Genomic DNA, 23795 nt, shown 5'->3' with positions numbered 1-23795 from the left:
GAGCTCTGGCATTTTGTTTCTTTGGCTCCTGTATTTCAGTATTTGTTTACTATTTTACAATTTTTTCCCTCTGTAATTCAATGCCTTAAAATAGATAAAATCCGACTGGGCCCTTATTTCTATACCAGTTACTCAAGCTACATTATAATTTCGTCTTCAGAAATTACTATTATTCTTGAATTTCTTCACATCAAAAAGAATAGCTATATATTTTCATCATTTGTGTTTCAACGTATTTTCATTATTCTCGAACATGTGTAGCAATTTCATGATCATTTTATTCTTTATTTTGTCTATTTATTTACTTATGCATTGAAAGGAAGAGAAAAAAAACAAAACATACTTTAGGTACGTAGCTCTGAGCTGGGTGAATGAATTCATCTATCAAGCACTTTAAGTATATTTTATACTAATAAAAACATCTGCTTTCTAAGCATACACATGAAAATATATGATTTCATGCACACACGAATAAATATATATATATATACATAGATACACGCACGCACGCACACACACACACACACACACACACACACATACACACACATATGGTTCCCAATCAGTCTGAGTAAACTATTTTATTCTCCATAGTTAATGCATGCATTAGTTTCTATGGAGATTATAGCTTGATCCAGCATGTAATCACTTTTGGAAGGAAGGTTGGGTGGTCAGAAAGAATGCACAGTATTTCTGGTATCACTAACACTGTTTGATAAGTACAGTCAAGTACCAAGAAATCATTCAGTTAGGTAAAATAAATCTTGCTGGTAGTATTACCGAATCAGGACATTTTGAAAAGAAACTCTTTTCATATTGCTTAGTGTTCAAAACTTAGATTGTGTTTATTAATAATGTAAGTAAATAAATAACATTAATAATACTTATTTTCAGAGATTGAATTTCTTTTCCTTGTTTTATGTTTATATTGTGTATTAACATAATATCATTTATCTTTCCCTCCAACCCCACTTTCCCTCACTCTGCCTTTCACTATTTTAATTTCCAATATAAAACCAGTTTTCTTTGTTCACTTTAAATATGGTATTGATCTTATTCATTATGGAAATGGTATTGTTGATGTTAGTCTTACCAAAATATAATTCACTTGAAACTGGTTTGTTCCTCTCAACAGATGGAGATGTCATATTAATTAACAAATGAATGCCTATTTATGGTTGGAAGCTAAAAAGAAAATATTTATCCTTGTATTTATTTACTTTTTGCCTTTTTGTTTCTTGCTTTCCTAATATCTTTTTTTATATATTCAAATTTTTTTTTTAATTCCAAATCCTAGAAACTAACTATAATAAAACAGTTAGTTTACATATTAAGTTAAAAAAAAAAAAAGGAGCAAAAAAGTTATTCTAAATAACATAAAACAAATACTTGAAAACTGGAAATCCAAGAATCCATTGCTCTTTAAAAACCCTTCTGAAAAAGCTCTTACAAATATTTAATATAATTACTTTTTTTCTTTTTTTCATATTTAAAATGTTTTAAAATATAAATACGCAAATAATTTACGTAGATTAGCATATTTTTTTTAAATTGCTTTATTGCGCATCTTAATTTTGTTTCAAGTACTTCAACAGATTCTCCTTGTTAGTTGACAATGACCATGTTAATGCATGATGTAGTCATCTTTCTCTCTCTCTCTCTCTCTCAAATCGTATATTTTGATTGACTAAAACCCTTTAGGGCTGTCCTCCAGCATAGCTGCAATCCAATGGATAACAGAATAAAAAAGTGAAGTGGTTAGCACAGCTACACAATTTACTGCTGACATGCCATTCAAATACTTCAGGTGAAGTTACAAATTTTTCCATCTTCTTCACCTGTATGTCTGCCTATCTAAGGAATGTAGTTTCAGGTTCAATCGCAATGCATGAGACCTTGGATAAGTAACTTCTACTATATTCCTCAGCCAACCAAAGCCTTGTGACATAGAAATTGAAATAAGAACATCTGATATGTATGTTTAGGAATGGATGTGTGTTTAAAAAGCTTGTTTCTTAACTATGTGGTTTCAGGTTCAGTCCCACTGAATAGAAACTTGAACAAGCATCTTCTACTATAGCCCTGGGTCAACCAAACCCTTTTGAATAGATTAGTTAAAAGAAAACTAAATGAGAATTTTTTATGGTAGTAAATGAGCATTGCCATCATGCAAGGTTGTTACTTTCCAGACTTCCATGAAAAACATGTCTGACCAAGGGAAAATATGACCTTTCTTATGAGTTAGCTGCAGGAAGGTCATCCAGCTATAGAAAAATAATCAAATTCTGTCAGACTCATTCAACCATGGGAAAGTGGATGTTAAATGATAATAATGATCACACATGTATATATATATATATATATATATATATATATATATATATATATATATATACATATATATATATATATATATATATATATATACAATTGCACGCTGCAATTGTTTTCGTTCCAGCACACGATCTCAGATCAGGTCACTTGCTATGCAAGTACATCTCTCTCTCTCTCTCTCTCTCTCTCTCTCTCTCTCTCTATATATATATATATATATATATATATATATATATATATATATATATATGAACAAATAGTAAATGAGTATATGCATATATACGTACAGGTATGTGCATACTGACATCCACCTGTATGTATAGGTGCATATCTGGGTATAGGACATTGCAAACAAAACAGGAACGAGAAAACACACAAGCCACATAGAGAACATTCTACTTCATCAGCTACCTCCGTTTTAACACCGGCGTTTCGAAGAACTAGGCAGGACGCATCGTTAAAACAGCTCTTCCCATGGACCGCAAATTAAATTTGTATACACAAATTAAATCTTGCCATGGAGGAATGTCGTGGCGGACAAAAAACAAGACAGGAAAACAAACAGAAAAGGCTTTACGGCCAGACGAGAAAAATTGTTTGTGTATGAACGCTGTGAGGCACGAACTTGAAAGTTTGGGACGAAATGGTTCGCGTGTTAGCTCGGCGACAGCCAAGGAAGAAAAAGATTATTGACCGGAAGCATGTGACCATGCCGGTGTAAGGGGAAGAGAGAGAGTGGCAGAGGGAGAAACAAAGGGAGGAAGTAGAAGAATAGGTGAGCAACGAGAGGAAAAGAGAAAGAGAGGAAGTACGAGGGGGAAAAAAGAGATACGTAGTAGTAACACAGGAAGAACGAGAGGGGTAAAGCGAGATACGTAGTAGTAAAGAGGAAGAACGAGGGGAAGAGAGAGAGAGTGGTAGAGGGAGAAACAAAGGGAGGAAGTAGAAGAATAGGTGAGCAACGAAAGGAAAACACACCTGAAAAATTCCCCAATTGTGATTTTTCTGCTTTTGCTTATTCATCAAATATACATATATGTATATATGTGTGTGTGTGTTTGTATGTAAATATATGTGCCAAGCTCTTTTGTCATCATTGGCATGGTTTCTATGCTTGGATGCCGTTCCTAATGCCAACGACTCTGTTGAGTGTAATAGGTGCTTTTTATATGACACTAGCAGCAGAAAAGGATCTCCAAGTAACTTGTAAGACATTCCTGCCTCAACTGAGACAGGTAATGGTATTGCATGTGGCGGTTCTGTACCAGGTGACGAGAGGTTAAGCTATGATACAAGGACAGAAACAGGTGTTTGGCTACCCTCCTGTTGGAGAGAAAGTGGGGAGAGAGAGAGAAAGCAAATAATAGAGAGAAGATGGTAATGAAGATGTGCCAGGACATACATTCAAGTTACAAGGTGAATATAAGTGGAGTGGTATGGAGGATTGGTCTGGGTGAGTGCATAAGGAGAGGGGAAGTGAGGGGAGGAAAAGTGGAATACAGTAAATAGTGAATATGTGTATATAGGAGAGTGGTATGATAGCAATATTACAGTTGACAGGGGAAAGACAGAAGAAAGTAATGATAAACTGGTGTCAGTTATGGCAAGGGTGACATTGGGGAGAGAGTCAATCATAGTTTGATCCATTGGGTGGAGGGGTGAATTAAAGTAAGATGGATGAACACATAATGTACAGTGCTCCCAGAACTGATACTTGTGTATCATACAGTCTACCTTTCACTCTAAGAGAGAAGCCTTTTGTTGCCAGTAGAGGTAATAACTCTATGAACTTTCTCCATTCTATACTTATTCTAGCAACAATATTTTCAGAACATCCTCCTCCATGGCTAATTTGGTCACCTAGGTATCAGAAACTACCTACAACTTCTGAGAAAAAGCTAATACCTGTGTACTGTGTATTTATTGTTCTTGGACATCTGCCACGTACAAGACTACTTTGTTCATCTACCAATGATTCCACTGCACCTTTTATATGTCCATAGCTTACACTAAGTGCAATGAATAGAATTCCTTCCATCACTTTCCCTACATACTGAGCAAAGCCATTTACCTGATGGAAAAAGAGTTGTATTCATTTTCTTGCTAACAACAACTTTTGGTCTTTGCTAATTTAACTTTCAAGCCCTTTGATTTCAGGTTTTACTTCCATATCTCGAATTTATGTTCCAGTTCTGCTTCATATTCCACAATAGGAGTGAGGTCATATGCATATAATAGATATGTACATATAAACATATGCATATTGTAGATATATACTCACACGCACACATAGATATATATGTATGTATCTATGTGCATGTATATAAATATATATATATATATATATATATATATATATATATATATATGCTATTGATGCACTAAACTTCATACTGAATAACTCTATTTGGTTTGGTTTTGACTGATAACATAATAAAATTATGAAAAGTGCATCATGGAATAACATAATAAAAATTAATGAAATAATTGCATCAATGAGGCATAGAAAGTATTGAAATTTATCCTGATATATTTATGTCATATTTTAGGCTGATTATCAGTACAAATTAATGAAAACTATCAACTTAATGGAAACAAGAACAATTGCAGATTATCTATAGCTGTATTTCTAATTGATGACCAATTCATTGTTTTCCTGAATATTTTTTCTATAAATATTATATGCATGTATTTGTTATTATGTAAAAATTTCTTTTAATTTCTTTCTGGTAATTATATGTAAATGTTATTAAAAGTTATACTTGTCAGAATATTTTGGCATCTAAATGAGAGCTAATTATTAAGCATTATTCCAAATTTATCGCACGCACATCTGTATGACATCCATATACACATGGATGCACATACATATAAATATATATATATGCATTTTATCATTCATTCACCATTGCCATAATTGACTTTATATCTATTGGTTTACATCTATTACTTTTTACTCTAATGTTATCTACATTACAGCATTCAATATCCACTCCTTTCTCTTACTCACTTCTTTCTTGTTCTGGCTCAAACCTCAGCTTGCACTAATCATAAAGCCCAGTCCTTCCTCCCCTGAAAATTGACTCTCTGAAATTCCTTCCCTGTTTATAATAGTTCAATGACATAAATCTTACTGGACTAAAAGGACCTGCAAAGGGAACAGTCACTGCTCCTTCCTGCAGGCAAAATAAAATCATGATGCTGTTGAAATTGCAGGCTGCTGTTTAACTCAGTGCAGTTCTGACTGAGCAGATTGCATTTCAGATAAACTCCATTTCATCCCTTTTAAGATATAGTGTATCTAATGCAATATCTACAATAAGCTTGACTCTTACTTTTATACTAGTAGATATGATTTGAAGGAGATTAACTGCTATTTTTAGCAGATCAAGTAAACACATGGAAGTATCATTCAACTCATCTCTTGGTATGAAGCAATTAGAGAACATTACTATTCTTGGTGTGAACACTAAATTTTAAGCAATTGTGCCCTAGAGGTATCTTAATCAATTACACCTGTTGCTGATCATTATAAAGTTTTAGTATCTATTTACAATGGCCAAGTTTGTTTAGAGGTAAGTATTTCATGTTTTGTCACCACTGAACACTGTTGGCAAAACACAAAACCGTTGACTTTTCAGCAGAATAATTAATACTATGTCAACTCAGTTACATGTGCTTGCCTCCATTAGCAACACACAATAGTCAATTGGGACCTGAGCAGGTCCCAAGCTGGCCAGCTCCTGTCCAACCATCCAACCTATAGCAACATGGAAAGCAAATGTTAAATAATGATGATGATGCTACACAGACATTTCTGCATAGATATAATTAATTATTACAGTTAATCAATTAATGATGAGTCTCTTCTTACAAATCTTTTTTTTCTTTGTGTTTATAGCCGGAGAAAATCCAAGAGAACCAAGTTTTATTGTTCCTGCCCGAAATGTTACAGTAGTTGCTGGGCGAAAGGCAATTTTACCATGTTCAGTAGAATTTTTGAACACTCATAAGGTGAGTTCTATAAATTCTAAGACAAAATTTGATCATTATTATTTTGTTTCAGTTTAATGCTGAAGTCCTTTTCCTTCATCAGTAATTGGAACGTGTGTTTTTTCTCTCATCTGCTAAAAATTCTAATTACATTTCAATAATTTTCATTGTCATTGCTTTCACTTCATCATATTAATATACCAAATTTCCTCAGGTAAGCTGCAAATAAAAATATTTTATTAAAAACTTTTTTTTAATCAAAATAAGTTAACCTGAGGAAATTTGTTTTAAATTTTAAAACAATTGCAAATTGAAATTTCATTTTTTTTTTTTAATTTACTAATAAATATTAGTTTTATTCCTCTTTAAAATGCCAGATGTTTTACATAAAGCATCCATATTAAAAATAGATATGCCCATACAAATGAAATTAATATATTACTTGGACATAATCATTTACTTTAAACTTATTGCTTCCTTTTATTTTCTTGTTGTTCACATACTGGGTTTTGAGAAAGGGGCAGTGCCCACGGGCTTTGCAAACCTACCAAAACAGAGGAGATTGATGCCATTAATGTTCCACTTGAACTGTGGCAAGTTGATACCTGTAGAAAAGATATGAGCTGTGAGGAGATTCCAGAGGGTTAATATTCTGTAGAGAAAAGGACTTGGCATAGTGGTTAGTGTGGGGCATAGAGGGGTTGAATACAGCATGGGTAATAAGAAGAGACGAGACTATACTTGGAGTGCCTATATGAAGATAACCTGAAACCATCCAGCTCCAAGCAATACAAGGTAATATTGCTTGCTGTGGGAAAGGAAAAAGGAGGAGACAGTAAACCTATGAGCCTATGATTGGAGCATGTTTTCAGGGTAAAGTCTGAAGAATATCTGTGAACCAGAGGCTGGAGTATGACTGTATGTGATCTTATGCTAATCAGTTAAGTGAATCTAGGATATCTGTTAGTGCTGCAGTAGTACCATCTCAGATGTAGGAACACTACTCCATTGTGTGTTCCAATTGAACTTTGTAATGATAGATGGCATGTATTAACTATGTGTATGTATGTTAAGGAATGTGAATACTTTCATTCTTAGTTTACAAGTTTATGGTTTGTATTGTCTCTCCAGAATAAACTTTACCTCAATTGTCTCAGAGTGTCATGCAAAATATTTGACTGTGACATAGCTTAACTTGTCAGAAAAAAAAAACACTAATCATGAACAACAGAAAGCTCATAAATCACAGCTCTTAGGATCCAGATCAAGAAAAGATCTCATATTATAGACACATTATTCATATCAAAACACGTACTTTCAAATTATCTTAGAAAATTACCCAATCCTCACTGAAGAATGATGTTGAACCTTCTGAGCATACAGAATGACATGGTGTTTATCTGTTGTTAGTAATATTTAGTAGTTCTGAAAGTATTTGAGTTGATGAAAGAAAAGCAAGTTTATGAAGAATTACTTTTATTTGGTTGTATTTTTGTATTTTTAAATCTCACATTACTAAATTGATAAAGACTGCATTTATTAAAGTTTTGGTCAGCCTATATGTAATCAACAATTTAGTCGGACTGTCTACATTATGAATGTTGATTTTTGGATAGATTTTCAGAAATACAAACCTGATCATTACAAGAGCCTTCCGTTTGATTGACTCATTTTAGTCAGGAAATATATCAATAGGAATTGGTAGTTAGTTTATCAAAGTATCAACAAGATGTCTGTTGGGCAAACATAGAAGAGACATTGTAGCGGAATATGACTAAATTGTAATAGTTTGGAACGTGATAAACCTGATGGAAAATGGATATGGAGATAAAGTGTATGCTTTCACTGTAATTAAAGAGTAAGAGATATACTATGCTATGGAAAAACTTGCATTTTATTGAACAACAATATATAAACATTATGCATAATAAAATGGACCATTCTATTATATGTCTTCTGTAAAACAGTGACAGTAGGGTCAGTCTTCTTGAGTAGGGTTTAATATTATATTCATTTATTACCTATTGAGAATAACTGGAATATAATGACAGTTGGACAAAACCAAATTATCTCCTACCTTGTGATTCAGTTGAGCAATTTTTTAAGATGCATAGAAAAATTAATAAGTTCTTTTGTTCGTATTGTTACGAAAATAAATTAATGTCTAAACTATGCTTAAGCATATAGGTTGTCTTTGAAATTGTCTGTTCAATGGAAAACCATGTACAAGCACAAATCCATAACCCAGAATCATAGGATGTGAAATTTTCAGTATGGTGAGGGAATCAAAATCTTAATTTTTTTTTTTATGTAGAATGATAGCTAAAAAACGTTAGTTCTCTGGAAGATTTTCTCAGCTGAAACACCATTCCAATTTTGTTGCGGGCATTTATGCTCAATATTGCATTTTATAAAATAATCTAATAAAGAACAGGGTAGTGTTCCTGATTATGAGTTTTGCACCCTTTTTGGTCTGTTGACAAACATGTAACTTAATACCCATCTTGAAGATCTTCAGATCAGTGTTTTCTAGATGAGTATGAATTTGGAAGAAACTGGAAAGGATATCATTGAAATGAAATGATGTATGAGGATTTTTGAAAATTCACAAAAGATTTCTTCTTGTTATAAAAATATATTATTTCATTGCAATTATGAGTTGAATACAATCACTATTAAATGCATAGCTGCTTAAATATTCACAAAAATGTATGATTCATAGACAGAAAAAAAAATGAATTTTTTTCTTGTAAGATGACTGTGTATGAGAGCATAGACTTCCTTCTAATTAGCTATGTCAATGACAATATGCCATATATTCAAAGAAAAGAAATTTGTTAAAAATGTGGCACTAGGTTGTTTCATTTAACGTACATATAATATATCATCTAATAAAGCAAAAGAAAATATCTCTTATGTAGATTGCATATTAAACTGGATATTAATTGTATATTAAGTGCTCAGTGATGATCATTCCCTGTCATAGGGAAGAAAAATGTAATAAAGAGTCTAGTATTCATGATAGGACTTCCTTGATGGTAAAATCAAAAAGAGAACCCAGAATGAAAATTAGCAATCCCTTTCAAGACCCCAGTAAAGGGGTAAACTGATGCAGAAGACAACAAGAGTTGGTGTCAATGACATTCCATCTAGTGGATGATGACAAGGCAAGACAAAACTGGCTAAGAAGGTGCAACTCAAGACCACAACTGAGTCATCCACAGTCTAGTGCAATTTCACCACCTGACTCTGCCTCTCTTATTCTACACATGCCTCTGAAGAAGGTCCTAAAACCATTGTCTGGGGTTACTCTTTGGCAAGTTCTGATTTGCTGCAAACAAATCCATGTCATCGGCATCTCCTCTTGCATATTAAATGATTATGAAATTATATCAAACAATATATATTTCATACAAAATCAAACACACTCTATTTGTTAGATTCTGAATGTCTGATGTTTGAAGCATAAAAATCTGAAGATCAATTTTAAAAAGAATGTAACTTTAAAAAAGTTTGGTTTTAGAAAGTTTACATCTAAACAATAAACACTTTGTTCTGTGACAACACAATTTGTGCCTCACTATATGAATTGAATAGTAAATTTTAGTATGATCTTATTTAAGTCAACTATCGTTCTCAAAATCAGATTGATTTTCTAAATGAAATTCATAACTGTATGATTTTTACATTGTTGACCTTACAGCTAGTGCACTTTTTAAGAGACACACCAGCACAGTTCAAAGGATACTTTTAATATTGCTTTTTTATTTTGTTTAGAATGTATGAATTATTTCTTTTCCTATGTATTTTATACAGCAATTATAACAAATGTGACTAACCACTCCGTTTCCTGTACATTATCATACTCAGGAAAAGTTGATGTGTATGAGAGATATTCTTTCTGAGATTTTTATCACCTGTAATTTAAGCTGTGCATTATATATGAATGTGTGTTGTGCAGTAAATGTGCATATGATTTGAAGGAAATTTAGCTGTTGTTCATATCAGACTAAACAGCCATGGGAAGATTTCTTTTGCTGATGCATGTGATGCTGTTTGAAATGGCAAATTAAATAAGCCTTAAATAGTGTATTTATGAGCCACATGTCTTCAAAAGCTTAAGTTGCTATTCTTAAATCCAGATTTCATTATCTCAACTGCTTCATTTTCCAGCTATAAGAGTCAATGGCTATTTCTTATTTGATTCTTAAAAATTTTTTTTTTCACTTTGTTTTATCAACACCTCTACATTCATCATCACATTTACCACTTGCAACAAGTTCATAACTTTAATCATCTTTCCCCTTTAAAATTTCTTTCTAGTCATTCACTGATATCATTAGAGTTTATCACTGGTTTAATTTATTCTCAGCATGTAACATAACCATTCATTTATTCCTAGCTTGCTTGTCACATTTTTTAAATTCTAATTAACCTTCTCAACTCTTCAGTTCCTTTATTATCAACAAAGACCATTGTCTTATTCTTATATTTTTCATTTGAATGTTCGATTTGTTTTCATTTATTCATTTAGTTTTCATCTTATTTAAACCTTTGTATCTTTATGTTTTATCTGTTTTCTTGATATTTTCTGAATGTTTTCTAATTTTTTTCCTTACTGCTATAGAGAATCTGAAATTTATCTCAATTTCATTATATTCTTCAACTTGTTCACTCACATTTTTTGTACTGACTCACTTAACCACTTAGTCAGTAACAACTATCCCCAAAGGGCCAGCTGCTTTCCCTGCTTTCCTATCTTAATTGTATCCACCATGTTGCTGTCAAGTTGGATGGTTGATCCCTTTGTTGGGTCTACTTCAGCTCTCTCTCTCTCTCTCTACTTAATAACCTCTCATAACAGCACTTCCATGTCTCTGTCTTTTTGGCATTAATAAGAGCACATGTGATATTTTCATTGTGCAAACACAATTGGGACCTTGCACTAGCCACAAACGTGATCTGTAGTTCTTAGCAAGTTTCTTTGTAGAAAATTCCAGTCTTCTTTTATGTTCAGTTTTTCTGTAATAAGTACCAAGCAGCATTTCTCTGAATTTAAGCCAATCAAAAGCTCTTTCATAGCTTACTTCTCCAAATTCTCTTTTGTCTCTGAGTTCATCAAACCCTTATTCCAAAGTCACTAAATACTAATTTGACATTGGCTGGTACATTTTTTGTTGGCAGAAGAGTTAGCATTTATAACTGTTCTCCTGTCTTGTTTCCTAATAAAAACAAAAGCTGGTCATTGATAAAATCTGGTCACAAGTTGGTGGTCATGTGGTTGGCAGAAAGACTCACTTTCATACACAAAAACAAAACTATGTCATTGATATTTAGATATCAACAAGATAGCATGTGTATGTGTGTAAACATGCAAAGCAGTGATGTTTAATTGAAAGATAAAAATGGAATTGAATTTGATAAATAAAAGAACCAATCTATTTGAGTAAAAGGATTCTAACATGGGAACCACATCTAAAAAGATGCTTTGAAATACTTTCAGACAATCTCTTTATTGAAGTTCTTTTATTCCTTTTAAGTTTCTTGGCTCAGTTCTCTGGAAATATGCAAATTACTAACCAATCTTGCTATCATTACCATCAATGTGTTTAAAATCTTGTTTAAACACATTCTCTTTCTATTTTCTCAATTCACTTGTGATGTGTTTTTGCTTCCTTCATTTATTTAAACACTTATTTGAAGCTGTATTTTTTTATTTACAAGTAATATTTATTTGTCTATCTTTTCTATCTATCTTTCCATTTCTATATATACATTTCACTTTACTTCTTCACTCTAAAGCATACACCTTTTCTCCACTTTTCTCAAGCATTTGCTTCATCAAATACACTTTATTTCTTTTTTTTTGTCATTTAAACCTGTATTTATTTATGTATATGCATACACTCATTTAATTGTGTGCATATGTGTATACTTAGGCTGAAAATCAGTATTTTATTCCCATAATGCTTAAGTTAAAATATACATATTGCAAGTGTTCATCTATTCAATTGATTTCATTGACAACGTCAAGAACATATGTTAAACTATCCACTAAAAGAGAACCTGATGACCTTCCATTATGCTATACCTGTCGGGAAATTGGCTGTATTTGCTTCTGGAAAGCATTAATCTTAGACAACATTTTTCCTCCTTAGATTTCAGGATTGAATATTTATGGTAATTTTCTTTAAGATCCCATAAAGATCTTATGCTTAAATACCTTCTAGTAGCTGGACAAATTATATCTGAACATATAAAGATTTTACATTTTGATCAATTTCTGATTTAATTTTTTTTTTTTTAATAATACATATTATATAATATAATATACACACCCACCCAATTATGCACTCAAATTTAAATAATTGCACACGCATACTTATTATATATATATGTATATATATGCACATACACATCTAGTGCTCTTGTGTGCTCGAAGTACAGGCATAGAATAGAGTGTACAGTTATATGTAAGGATAATCCTGATATAGGTGATTCTGGCCATGTAGCCTTGGCTTTAATAATAAATATTTCAATGGCTTATGACAGTACAACCTTTCTACTATCCTCTGGCATTAATGTTATCTAGAAATGTTTTGATATTTAGATGTATGAGATGTACTTCCTCCAGCCGACATCTTTGTTATCTTTGTAAAGTGGACATTTCAAATTTAAATTAAACTGTATTCTTCATTACACAGCATGCTGTAATAGCCCCGAGCATTTTATGTCAGTGTTGCATGCTACTGAATGGATTACTAGCCAATTGATAATAGTTTCTTCTTGACTTTTCTTCTTCATCAATATCTTGTCTTCATCATCAACTTCGTTAGCTCTTTTCTCTTGTTTTTGTTGTTCTTTGTCTTGCTGTTATTATTAACATTATTCATCTTCCATTCTTCCTCACCATCATCATTATGCCTGTTGCTCAATTTCATCACTCTTAATAACTACGGACATAACTGAACTAATCATACGTAGATAATAGCTTATTTCAACTGCATGTTCGCTTCTATTCAGCATTATAACTCAAAGGTTCCCGGCAAGCCTTCATAAATGAGAAGTTCTTTATGCTAGCTTATTTTTATGATGAATTCTCAAAGGCCAAATCGCTTTGGTAACTTGGTTCTAAATCTGTAAAATCAAAGTATGTCAGATATTTTTTTCTTTTACTGTTTACAGTATTATGAATGTGGCCATACTGAAGCACTATTATGGTAATCAAAACTTTTACCAAAGATTCTACACATTTGGATCAAACCAAGAACCATGAGGTTATGAAGTGAAATTTATGTCTTTGCTTAGTCAGATAAATATTTTTATAATACACACAACACATATGAAACAAGTAGCAAAGAATTCAATCAATTCACCACTAGAGCAGTGATATAACACTTACAGACAAGTAGTAAAGTTGATATTGTTGCTCAAATTTGAAAGATTCATTTACCTAGTGCTGTAGAGAAGATGTATGTTACTTCGTAGAAAATAAACATACTTCTGAATATCAAGTTTGTGGTAACTTCAGCTAAAATAGCAATAACAGTATGCCACTATGATAATTCTTGCAATTTTTTAAATCCAATTAGACAACAATTTATTTCTTTACTGAAAAGAACATAGAAAATTCAAATAATTTATGAAAAGAATGATATGGATAAAATTATAAATTGAAGGGCAGTTAAACTCATTTTAAGAGACAAATATTGTTAATCATTTTAATTTCTGTTAATGCTAAGTTAATGCATTTGCTGCAATCTCTGTGTGTACTGTTTCACTTTAATTTTTAATTTTTTTAATTTTTTAGAGTTTCCATTATAGTCCTCTATTAATTAGTGAAGTTTAATTCCATAGTGTTGTATGCTTAGCATTGTACACAGGCACAGCCAAGTAGTTAAGAAGATTGATTCATAGTTACAAGGAGCTAGGTTTGATCTCACAGCTTTGCATTTTGGAAAAGTGTGTTTTATCATAACATTAAGTTGATTCATGCCTTGTGAGTGAAACTGGGGAGAAAAATTGAGTAGAAGCTTGCCAGAGGAACTGTACCTAACAATACCAATTGGTTTGGAATCTTTGTGCATGACATGCTTAGCATAGGATTGACTGCTGTGTACCAACTGTCAGTTGCATTTCATAAACAACAGAGTCTTGATCCAATAGTAAAGTAAAGACTAATTTTCTAAATTTTGGTCTCAAGTTGACCACTAGAGGGACTTCTGGAAATGAAGTGAATGCAGCAGATTAAGTTATATATATTCTTAATTTTTTGCAATATGGCAACATGGAACTGATTTTATCTTGATGTATAGTCAGTAAGTCTTAAATGCTATAAAATGTTTTTGTGAAATCTTGCAATTTCAATTAAACTGGAAGTTATACATTTGTATTATTATCAGCTTACCAACAAAAATATGTGAAGATGCACTGCAAAGAATAGGTAGAATATAAACTTTAGTTATGGAAATTATTTTTAAAAAAATGTTTTTATGCAACTCAGAGAAGAGAATACGATAAATGAGCTTGTAAACTGTAATCAAGTGCTTGTAGAAAGCATCTTGTTACGTGCTGGTGTGAAAGCAAAGAAATGAAATGTGGGACATCACAAGTTAATTTAATCATCAAATTGTGTGATTATATTACATATATATATATATATATATATATATATATAGGCATAGGAGTGGCTGTGTAGTAAGTAGCTTGCTTACCAACCACATGGTTCTGGGTTCAGTCCCACTGCGTAGCATCTTGGGCAAGTATCTTCTACTATAGCCTCGGGCCGACCAAAGCCTTGTGAGTGGATTTGGTAGACAGAAACTGAAGGAAGCCCATCGTGTATGTGTTTGTGTATCTGTGTTTGTCCCCCCCCCATCACTTGACAATCGATGCTGGTGTGTTTACGTCCCTGTAACTTAGCGGTTCGACAATAGAGACCGATAGAATAAGTACTAGGCTTCCAAAGAATAAGTCTTGGGGTCGATTTGCTCGACTAAAGGCGGTGCTCCAGCATGGCCACAGTCAAAAGACTGAAACAAGTAAAAGAGTAAAAGAGTATATACATATATATATATAAATATATGTGTGTGTGTATATACACAAATGCATGTATACATACATACATATATATATATATATATATATATATATATATATATAAGCAATGTTAATTCTCTAAATGAAGTATTAACAGTAACTGCACGATAAAGTGAAGTATATTGCCACTTAAGTGTGGCTGACCCCTAGGGGTGGATGTTACTGTTGCTTTTATCGGGCAGTTACTGTTAATACTTCATTTAAAGAATTAACATTGCTTGTTTTCACCTTTTCGATATCAGTGAAGAATTTCACTGGAAAAGTATACATAAGATTGCCAAGAATTTATCTCTCTCATCAAAGATCAGTGGCTATTGGACGCTGACGAAGGGAAATAACCCTGAAACCCGGGTCCGTTTGTGCTACAGATCACGATGAGAGGGATAACTTCCCTTGGCAAACAGGACACAGTAGTGTGTCGATAAGCCAGCTGGAGGAGATGTCCTCCTGGGGCTTAAAGCAACAGTAACATCCACCCCTAGGGGTCAGCCACACTTAAGTGGTAATATACTTCACTATATATATATATATATATATATATATATATATATATATATATATATATATATATAATGCTAGATGTTTTCTTCATAACATGATAGTTTGAGAGGAGAAATATTTGATGAGTCTTAATTAGAAGGTTTGTTTTAAAAGTTGGCTTAACTCAAAACTGCAGTACAAACATTATGCCACCCAATTTTTAAACATAATTTTGCTTGATCTTAATTTTCTGCATTTACTAAATTTATATATAAGTGATCTTATTAATTTACAAAGGTACTAAATTATTAAACAATCTAGAGTTATAGAAAGCCATCCATATTAAATTTTCAATAAGCAAAATTTACAGAGTCAGTTATTAAAACATTTGAAAGAAAGAAATTCATTGAAGTGTGTTTTGAAAAAGGGAGAAAGTAACATTGATTTTTTTTTTTTTTTTTTGAGCAAACTCTATTAAAGCAGTGAAGTGAATTTTATAAATTTAGAAATGTAGAGAATTATGTTCACATTGTCAAGAAAAGTGCTCAGTCTTACAAGTTATCTCAATATTAACCCTATTAAATTTAAAGAAAATAACATAAATTATGAAATTTAAAATATCAATTTTATAAAATGTCCATTGTAGTGAGCAAAATACCTCAACATATGTCAGAAACAGATGTAATGAAATTAGCTACATTTTTAATGCAAACCACAATATGAAAATAAATCTCGTGGTTTGGCAATAAAGGTGATTAGACAATTGTAGAGATAAAACTATGAAAACAGTATCAACTCATCAGGTTATGATTTTCCAGTTCAAATACTGGAACCAGTAATCAATCTTTTCTCTACTAAAATAGATAAATTAAATAAATGTAGATTTACATAAAGCTACGACACAGACATAACTGTGTGATCAAGAATCTTGCTTACCAGCCACACTGCATGGTACTTAGGTCAAATATTTTCTACTATAATTCTGGGTTGACCAAAGACTCATGAGTGGATTTAGTAGCTGGAAACTGAAATAAGCCTGGTGTGTGTATAAAAATAAATAAGTATGTACGTGGGTGTGTGTATTTCTGTTATCTTGTGACATTACATGTTAGTTGTAAATGAGTGTCATTTATTTCTAATCTTCCATGAAAATATGTCTGACCATGGGAAAATATTACCTTGCTTGGAAATAGTTGCAAGTTGGTAAAAGAAAAGATATATGACTGTAGGAAATCTGCTTCAGCGAACTCTGTGTAACTTATGCAAGCATAGAAAAGTGGGTATTAAAATGGCTGGTGGTTATGAAAACAAAAAAGAATTCACAAAACAAGTAAAATGAACTATAGTTATTCAACACTGCCATCATAATATCTTCTCACATGCAATATTGTAGGATTTGTAGCTTCATGTATGAATTCTTCAGTAATAAAGTAAACAACAAAATATTCAATGAAATCATATCTTATCCTACGAAGACTTTTGGAAGTACTATAAATTAGACATGAGGTTTTTTTTTGGTTTTTTAAACAAAAAAAAACAAGCAATTCTGGGAAGTGTCATTTGAAAGTATACTTAAAATGAAATAGAAAGAAAAGTTAACTCAGATTTTTTGTATATTAAGTAGATTCATATTTTTTTTGTTACAATTCTAATAATTCCAGTAAGAAAATGGAAAGCCTCAATAGGTCAGAGTTTATTGGGAATTAATAATGCAGTAAAAGAAAGCACAAATCAGTTGAACTCAAATAAAATACCAGGAAACGAAGGTCATTCATGAAAGTAAATACCCGTCAGTGAATAGATTAAACTAATCCTAAAATAATTCTATTTAGCAATGTTGCTGGAATTTTTCCACATAAATATTATATGATGATGAAGTTAACAAGATTATTCTTCCCTGAAGTTCAATTCTGAATAAGAAGACATTATTTCATTTTTTTCATTTTTTTCTCTCCTTCTTAATCAGCATCATCATGTGTAAACATATGATTGTGTGTGTGAGAAACTTTCTATAAGTAAATATCTATGTATACATATGTGTGTATGTTTCTATATACATAAACACACATACATACATATACATGTGTGTATACATATATAAATATAGGTATGTATATATATACACACACACATACATGTGTGTGTGTGTGTGTGTGTGTGTGTATGCACAAATATAATTGTGCTTCATTTTCCAATGAAGATATTAGGAATTTCTTGATAAACAGTTCATTAAAATTCAGGTGGCTTGACAGACTTGCAAGTTGAATTTTAGGAAAAAAAACTTTCTTTTAGTGTTTTTCTTTTCTTTTTCATCAATTCAATTGGTTGCACACAGACTAAATATTATTCTATTGATTGAAAATTTTAATTAATTACTCTTCCGTTCTTGAAAAATTCAGTAATTCACAAGATGATCATACTCCATTAGTTAATGATATCAATTTGAACCTATGATCAGATCAGAGTATAGAAGCTGATTCTTCTGTGTTTTTGTTTTTTTGCGTTGGCATAAGATGGAACACAGAAGTCTTTCAGAGCAATGTATATATCACTTTTTTAAGCCCACAAAACTAAGTAATAATGATTAGTTTTTTTCATTTTATATTAAAATTTATGAAAATTGACCAACTTCAGTAAGAGTTTTCCAATAGTTCACTATATTTCTGATGGTGAATATGGTAAGGTAGTGTCTAACCCAGTGCATGGGACTACATTCATTAAACACTGAGTTGTTTATTACAATTTTCTTGCCACATTTTATATCCTGTGTTGATATAAATTTGCAAAAGATGCACCCTCCACACCCACACTGTTATCTTTTTTATGAGCATTTTTCCTTGTTGACAGGAGCTAGACCGATTTTGTAACTCATTGTGATGCAGCTATCAACAAAATTAGCCAACTTTGTTGTTATGTGTGTCTTAGTGTCAACTGGGTGCATTTTATCATGCCATCAACACAAGAGTGTTTTCATGAGTGTATGTGTATGTTTGCATACACACACATGATCTCAAGAATTTGAACCTTAGGGAGGAGATGACAAAGGAATAAAACACCTGGTGGTAAGCAGTGTTTGAAAAATCTCACCCATCATGGTAAAACTGAAGTTTTTGAAGCCAGATGTGTACAAACATAAGTGGGCCCTCCACCAAATTTGCTCATCACACCTTCCCCACCACTCTCTCATCCATCTATCGATGATCCCTCCACCACTTGCCTACCTGCAGTATTCTGCTACAGTAATTAAATGAGAACAGAATTAAAAGATTTTATCATCATATTTTTTTGTGATAGCAGCTATCTTTCTACTTGGAAACACTTCACTTGACATCCATACTTCATTTTCAACATTTTTCATCTCCACCCCCATTTTACAGTGGTCACCCATCTGTACAATGAATTAACTCTTCCACTTCCTGCTGATTTACCCCTGTTACCATGCATCTCATTCTCCCCACACACTATGGCTGTCTCTCTCTTATACACTCTTGCAACACACCCTATCATGCATTATTCCCCTTTCTCTCATCTTTCTCTGTCTACAATTTCATTCTGCTGCTTTTCACCTCTTTCTGTGCTGCACTTCACCACTTCTATATTCCCCTCCCCTCCATCTCATAATTATTATTGAACACCCCTTGACCTTTCTTCATCCTTCATTATTATATTCACCTCCACCCCCACCCTTAAGCCATCTCTGACCATTCCTCACTCTTCACATATAATCTTGCAACCTCTGCCTACATTTGTTCACATCCTTCTATCCCTACTCTTTTCTGTTCACCTTGTAGCCTGAGGCTTTACTCTGACACCTTATCACCACCATTTTCATCTTGCTTTCCAGTTTCAGCCCAGTTACTCCCATCTATTCTTGTATAATGCAAGTAGCCATGTATCACTTGTACAGCAAGAAAGCTTTTCCAGCCCACTCTTTTATTAACCACTTATTACCAAGCATAAAGCCACCATTCTTTCTACAGTATTCTCACTAATTTGATGTAATGTTTGGTCTTGTCAAATACACTGTGACCTCACTAATGATGGTACCCTGAAAAATATGTCAAGTTTACTCTGTGAAGTGGCTGGCATCAGGAAATGCATCTAGCTATAGAAAGTATGTCAAAGCAGATGCTAGAGCACAATGCTGTCTTCTGACACATCAGATCCTTTCAAACTATCTAATCCATGCCAGCATATGTGAAAAGTTGACCATGGTGATGTATGAATACACACACATATACATACATGCATGTGTGCTTGTGTGTGTATTACAATATCTTATTTAATTTTTTTGAAAGTTAAGTCCTTTTTCAAAATGGTAAAAGCAAATTTTTTAAACCTAACATAATGTTGTCATTACAAACTAATCTCTTTGTAAGCTTTAAAACCTTTTCTCACCCTATCAGACGGGCATCTTTATAGATTAGATTAAACTAATGATGGTTATTTATGTAGTCATTCAATATAGTAAAAATAGTTGCCAGATTTCACTCAAGTCACATTGTATTATCTTAGAAATAAACATATAGGATAACGTGGTCTTGAACACACTATTCCCAAGAAAAAGACTAGGTTTGCCTGATCTAGACAGAGCTGAGGATAAACAATATTTATATGAGAAAATGACATCGAAGAAAACACTCTCTAACACTTTTTCCTTCTATGTCTTTTAGTGCTTTTCAATACGGAAAGTCTTTTTGGCAATTTTACAAATGATATATGAATTTGGAAATATTTTCCCATCATTGAATACTACTATTTCTAGATTTATATTACAACAAGATTTCAAAGCACACTTTAAATTTTTTAAATCATTTTGTATGTTGATCAGTAAAAAGTCAAGAATTCTATGTTATCCAGTCCTAATATTAACCCTTGTGCATTTATACCAGCCATATCTGGCCCAAATATTCTATCTATTTTATGTTCAAACTGGCCAGCTCTAGCTTCTCACACCTCTCCTACAATATCATTCTAAAAGATAAACAATCACATGATCAAAATATCAAAACTATCAGACAATGCATAATTGATTCCAAACAATGTGAATAGATAAACATTCTGTTTGACTGATAGTCTGAATGGTAAGGGGTTAATTTTTCTTACTCATCATTAATCTATATTTTTAAGTATATTTAGATTTAGCACACATTCACACACATGCATTAGAAGGCATATATACATGTGCACATACATGCATTAGTATATATATGCACATGCTTTTGTGCATATGCATCGCATCTATAAATTGAAGATAATTTTTGAAAAATCATCTCTACTAGTTGTTTCTTATTAAAATACATCAAAATGCAATTGTTGATATTAATATATTTTTTATCTCAATCATAGTCAAGCCAGCATATATGCACGCATGTAATTTTCAAGTATTCTATATTAACATTTATGCACATGAAATTTGTCAAATGTATTCCATACTGCAACAATAAAATCTTAATTTATTTCTCATACAATCTTCCATATTTTTACTATACATCTAGCAGTGTATAGATATAAAATATCAAACAATAATCTTTGTTATTAATATTTGGACTCTTATATTTCATTATATCTAACAAATATATTTCATATGTATCATTTACAAAAGTGAATAAAGATGCTGAAGGGGAAAAAATTACTTTATCCTCATGTAATAACATTTGCAAGAACGTATGTTATTTCAAACCATGTGATTTCAAACCATATGTATATTTCAGATCACTTGCTAATCTTTGGTATATATTTATAAAATTGCATTTCAGACATTATCAATAAAACAAACAGTATAATAATTTTTGGAGCTTAAAAAATATACAAAATAATTGAATTTAAAATATAATTATACAAGTATGTAAAACACTTTTGCATATCATAAATTCTGAATGTCTCAAAATAAAATTAATTTGGCATTGATTTTCTGCTAAAGACACTCATTTGTACAAGAATAAAGCTTGAGCAAACACAACAAGCTAAAAAATTTGCTATAACTTTTGTAAAAAGTATTTATGTTAAGAAAAAATTGTTCAGTTTAAAATATGTTTTTTTTTTTTTATCTTCTTAAAACTTGAAACAATTTTTTTCACACATTATTATCAATAACTGTAATTTTTAATTTGAATTTGCTGGAATTAGCATTTTTTTTTTAATGTAGTTTTATCTGCACTTATTTTCGTCAGAATGTTTTCAAATATTAAAATCTGAGCATTCAGTCATGTCTTGCTTAATCTGCAGCAACAAGAAATTGATTTATCATCAAATTGTATTTTCATTCATTTGGATGATGAATCAGCCAGAGATGCTGTTAATTAATTGGCTAACTGCACAGTGGCATAACATCTTTCACAGATAAACATGCTTCATCTCACAAAAAGACACAAAAACTGTCCATTTGTTCCCATATATTTTAAGAATTATGATTATTTTAAATATTCAAAGTCTGCATGTTTTCAGCCATGAATAATAATACATCATACATTATGTCAGCTTTCAATGAAGTAATAGTGGATAATCATATTTTCATATATAATACAGAGATTCAGATTAAATACCTGCAGGCATGAGTTCCAATTTATGTTTCTTGAATATTACATTGCCATATTAGTTGTATGTGTGTGCAGACATATTCGTGATTGAGCATGTGCAGACATGTATTTATGAAGGCACCTGATTAATACCGATAAATGATATTTTTTGTAATTGATTTTCTGTTAGATTGCTATTTTCTAAATATTTGTTCAATAAAAGGAAGAGATGAACATAAGTTTCTAAGTTAAGGTGTCCAAGAGCCAGAAAGATTTTGCCATCATCATAAATAATCATCTGTATGTATATTATATGCCAAAATATTATAGAGGAGTGGTTGTTAATATTTGAGTGTGTGGTGGGGGTATATGTCTACCTGTGTATGATATTTAATAAAATAATCTTTTTGTGTTCTATTTAATTTTATAACCATTTCTTTTCCTTGTTTCTTCACCTATGAATATTACGCACCCTACCTAAACACCTAAATTCTTTTCAGTTCCATTGTTAGCTTCTTGGGACATAATCACCCATTCTGTAACACTGAGCATTTGGTTCATGTATCATCATCGTTTAACGTCTGCTTTCCATGCTAGCATGGGTTGGACGATTTGACTGAGGCCTGGTGGACCAGGAGGCGACACCAGGCTCCAATCTGATTTGGTAGAGTTTCTACAGCTAGATGCCCTTCCTAATGCCAACCAGTCAGAGAGTGTAGTGGGTGCTTTTACGTACCACCGGCACGAGGGCCAGTCACACGGTACTGGCGAGGGCCATGCTCGAAATACGGTCACAGGTCCAACATTTGTATGGGTACATTCTCTTCTATTGTTCTAAACATGGTCTATAAATCTATTAAGATACACAGGCTACAAACAGATTAAAAACAAAAACTGCTTGACTATGTATATATTTGGGGGCGGTGAAGACATGTATATATAAGTGTGTGTGTATATATACATATAATACTCCTCCTTCACTTCTATACCATCAATGATTAAACAAACTGTTTGTCATTAATGTGTGTACTAGTGCAAATATGTGCTAGTACAAATATGCATATGTGTGTATATGGTTACTCAAACATACACATTTCTATGTACACATATATATATACTTTTGAGAAGGTGTGTGTGTATGTATATGTATACAAATATGTGTGTGTATGATATAAAGCCTAAAGCCCCTTGATACCTCACTGACTGAAGAATTGAGGGACAAAATTGGGATCTAGGTCTTTTGAATTTCAAATATATACAATTTCATCTCTTGGGTTTTCCACTCATGGAGAATCACTGGAGATCTTGGCTCAGTTTGTGTGTTTGAGAGTAAATAATATACAATTTTCATTTGGAAAATATAGTAAGTGA

The 23795-nt window shown here is 32.1% G+C and overlaps 1 protein-coding gene across 7 annotated transcripts in view; it reads left to right on the top strand.

Annotated features, from left to right (window-relative positions):
- The window catches only part of LOC106882996 (opioid-binding protein/cell adhesion molecule), a 794708-nt gene that overhangs the window by 528626 nt on the left and 242287 nt on the right, over nucleotides 1-23795 (top strand). For all 7 annotated transcript variants that reach the window (XM_089350587.1, XM_089350588.1, XM_089350586.1 and 4 more), the window contains one exon: nucleotides 6236-6348. In XM_089350587.1, coding sequence (XP_089206713.1) covers nucleotides 6236-6348 — 113 coding nt within the window. The remainder of the gene's footprint in view (nucleotides 1-6235; nucleotides 6349-23795) is intronic.

The sequence above is a fragment of the Octopus bimaculoides genome, chromosome 4 (genome assembly GCF_046866305.1).
Source record: "Octopus bimaculoides isolate indiv1 chromosome 4, ASM4686630v1, whole genome shotgun sequence".
Classification (NCBI taxonomy): Eukaryota; Metazoa; Mollusca; class Cephalopoda; order Octopoda; family Octopodidae; genus Octopus; species Octopus bimaculoides.
This window is presented reverse-complemented; position numbering and strand designations above follow the sequence as displayed.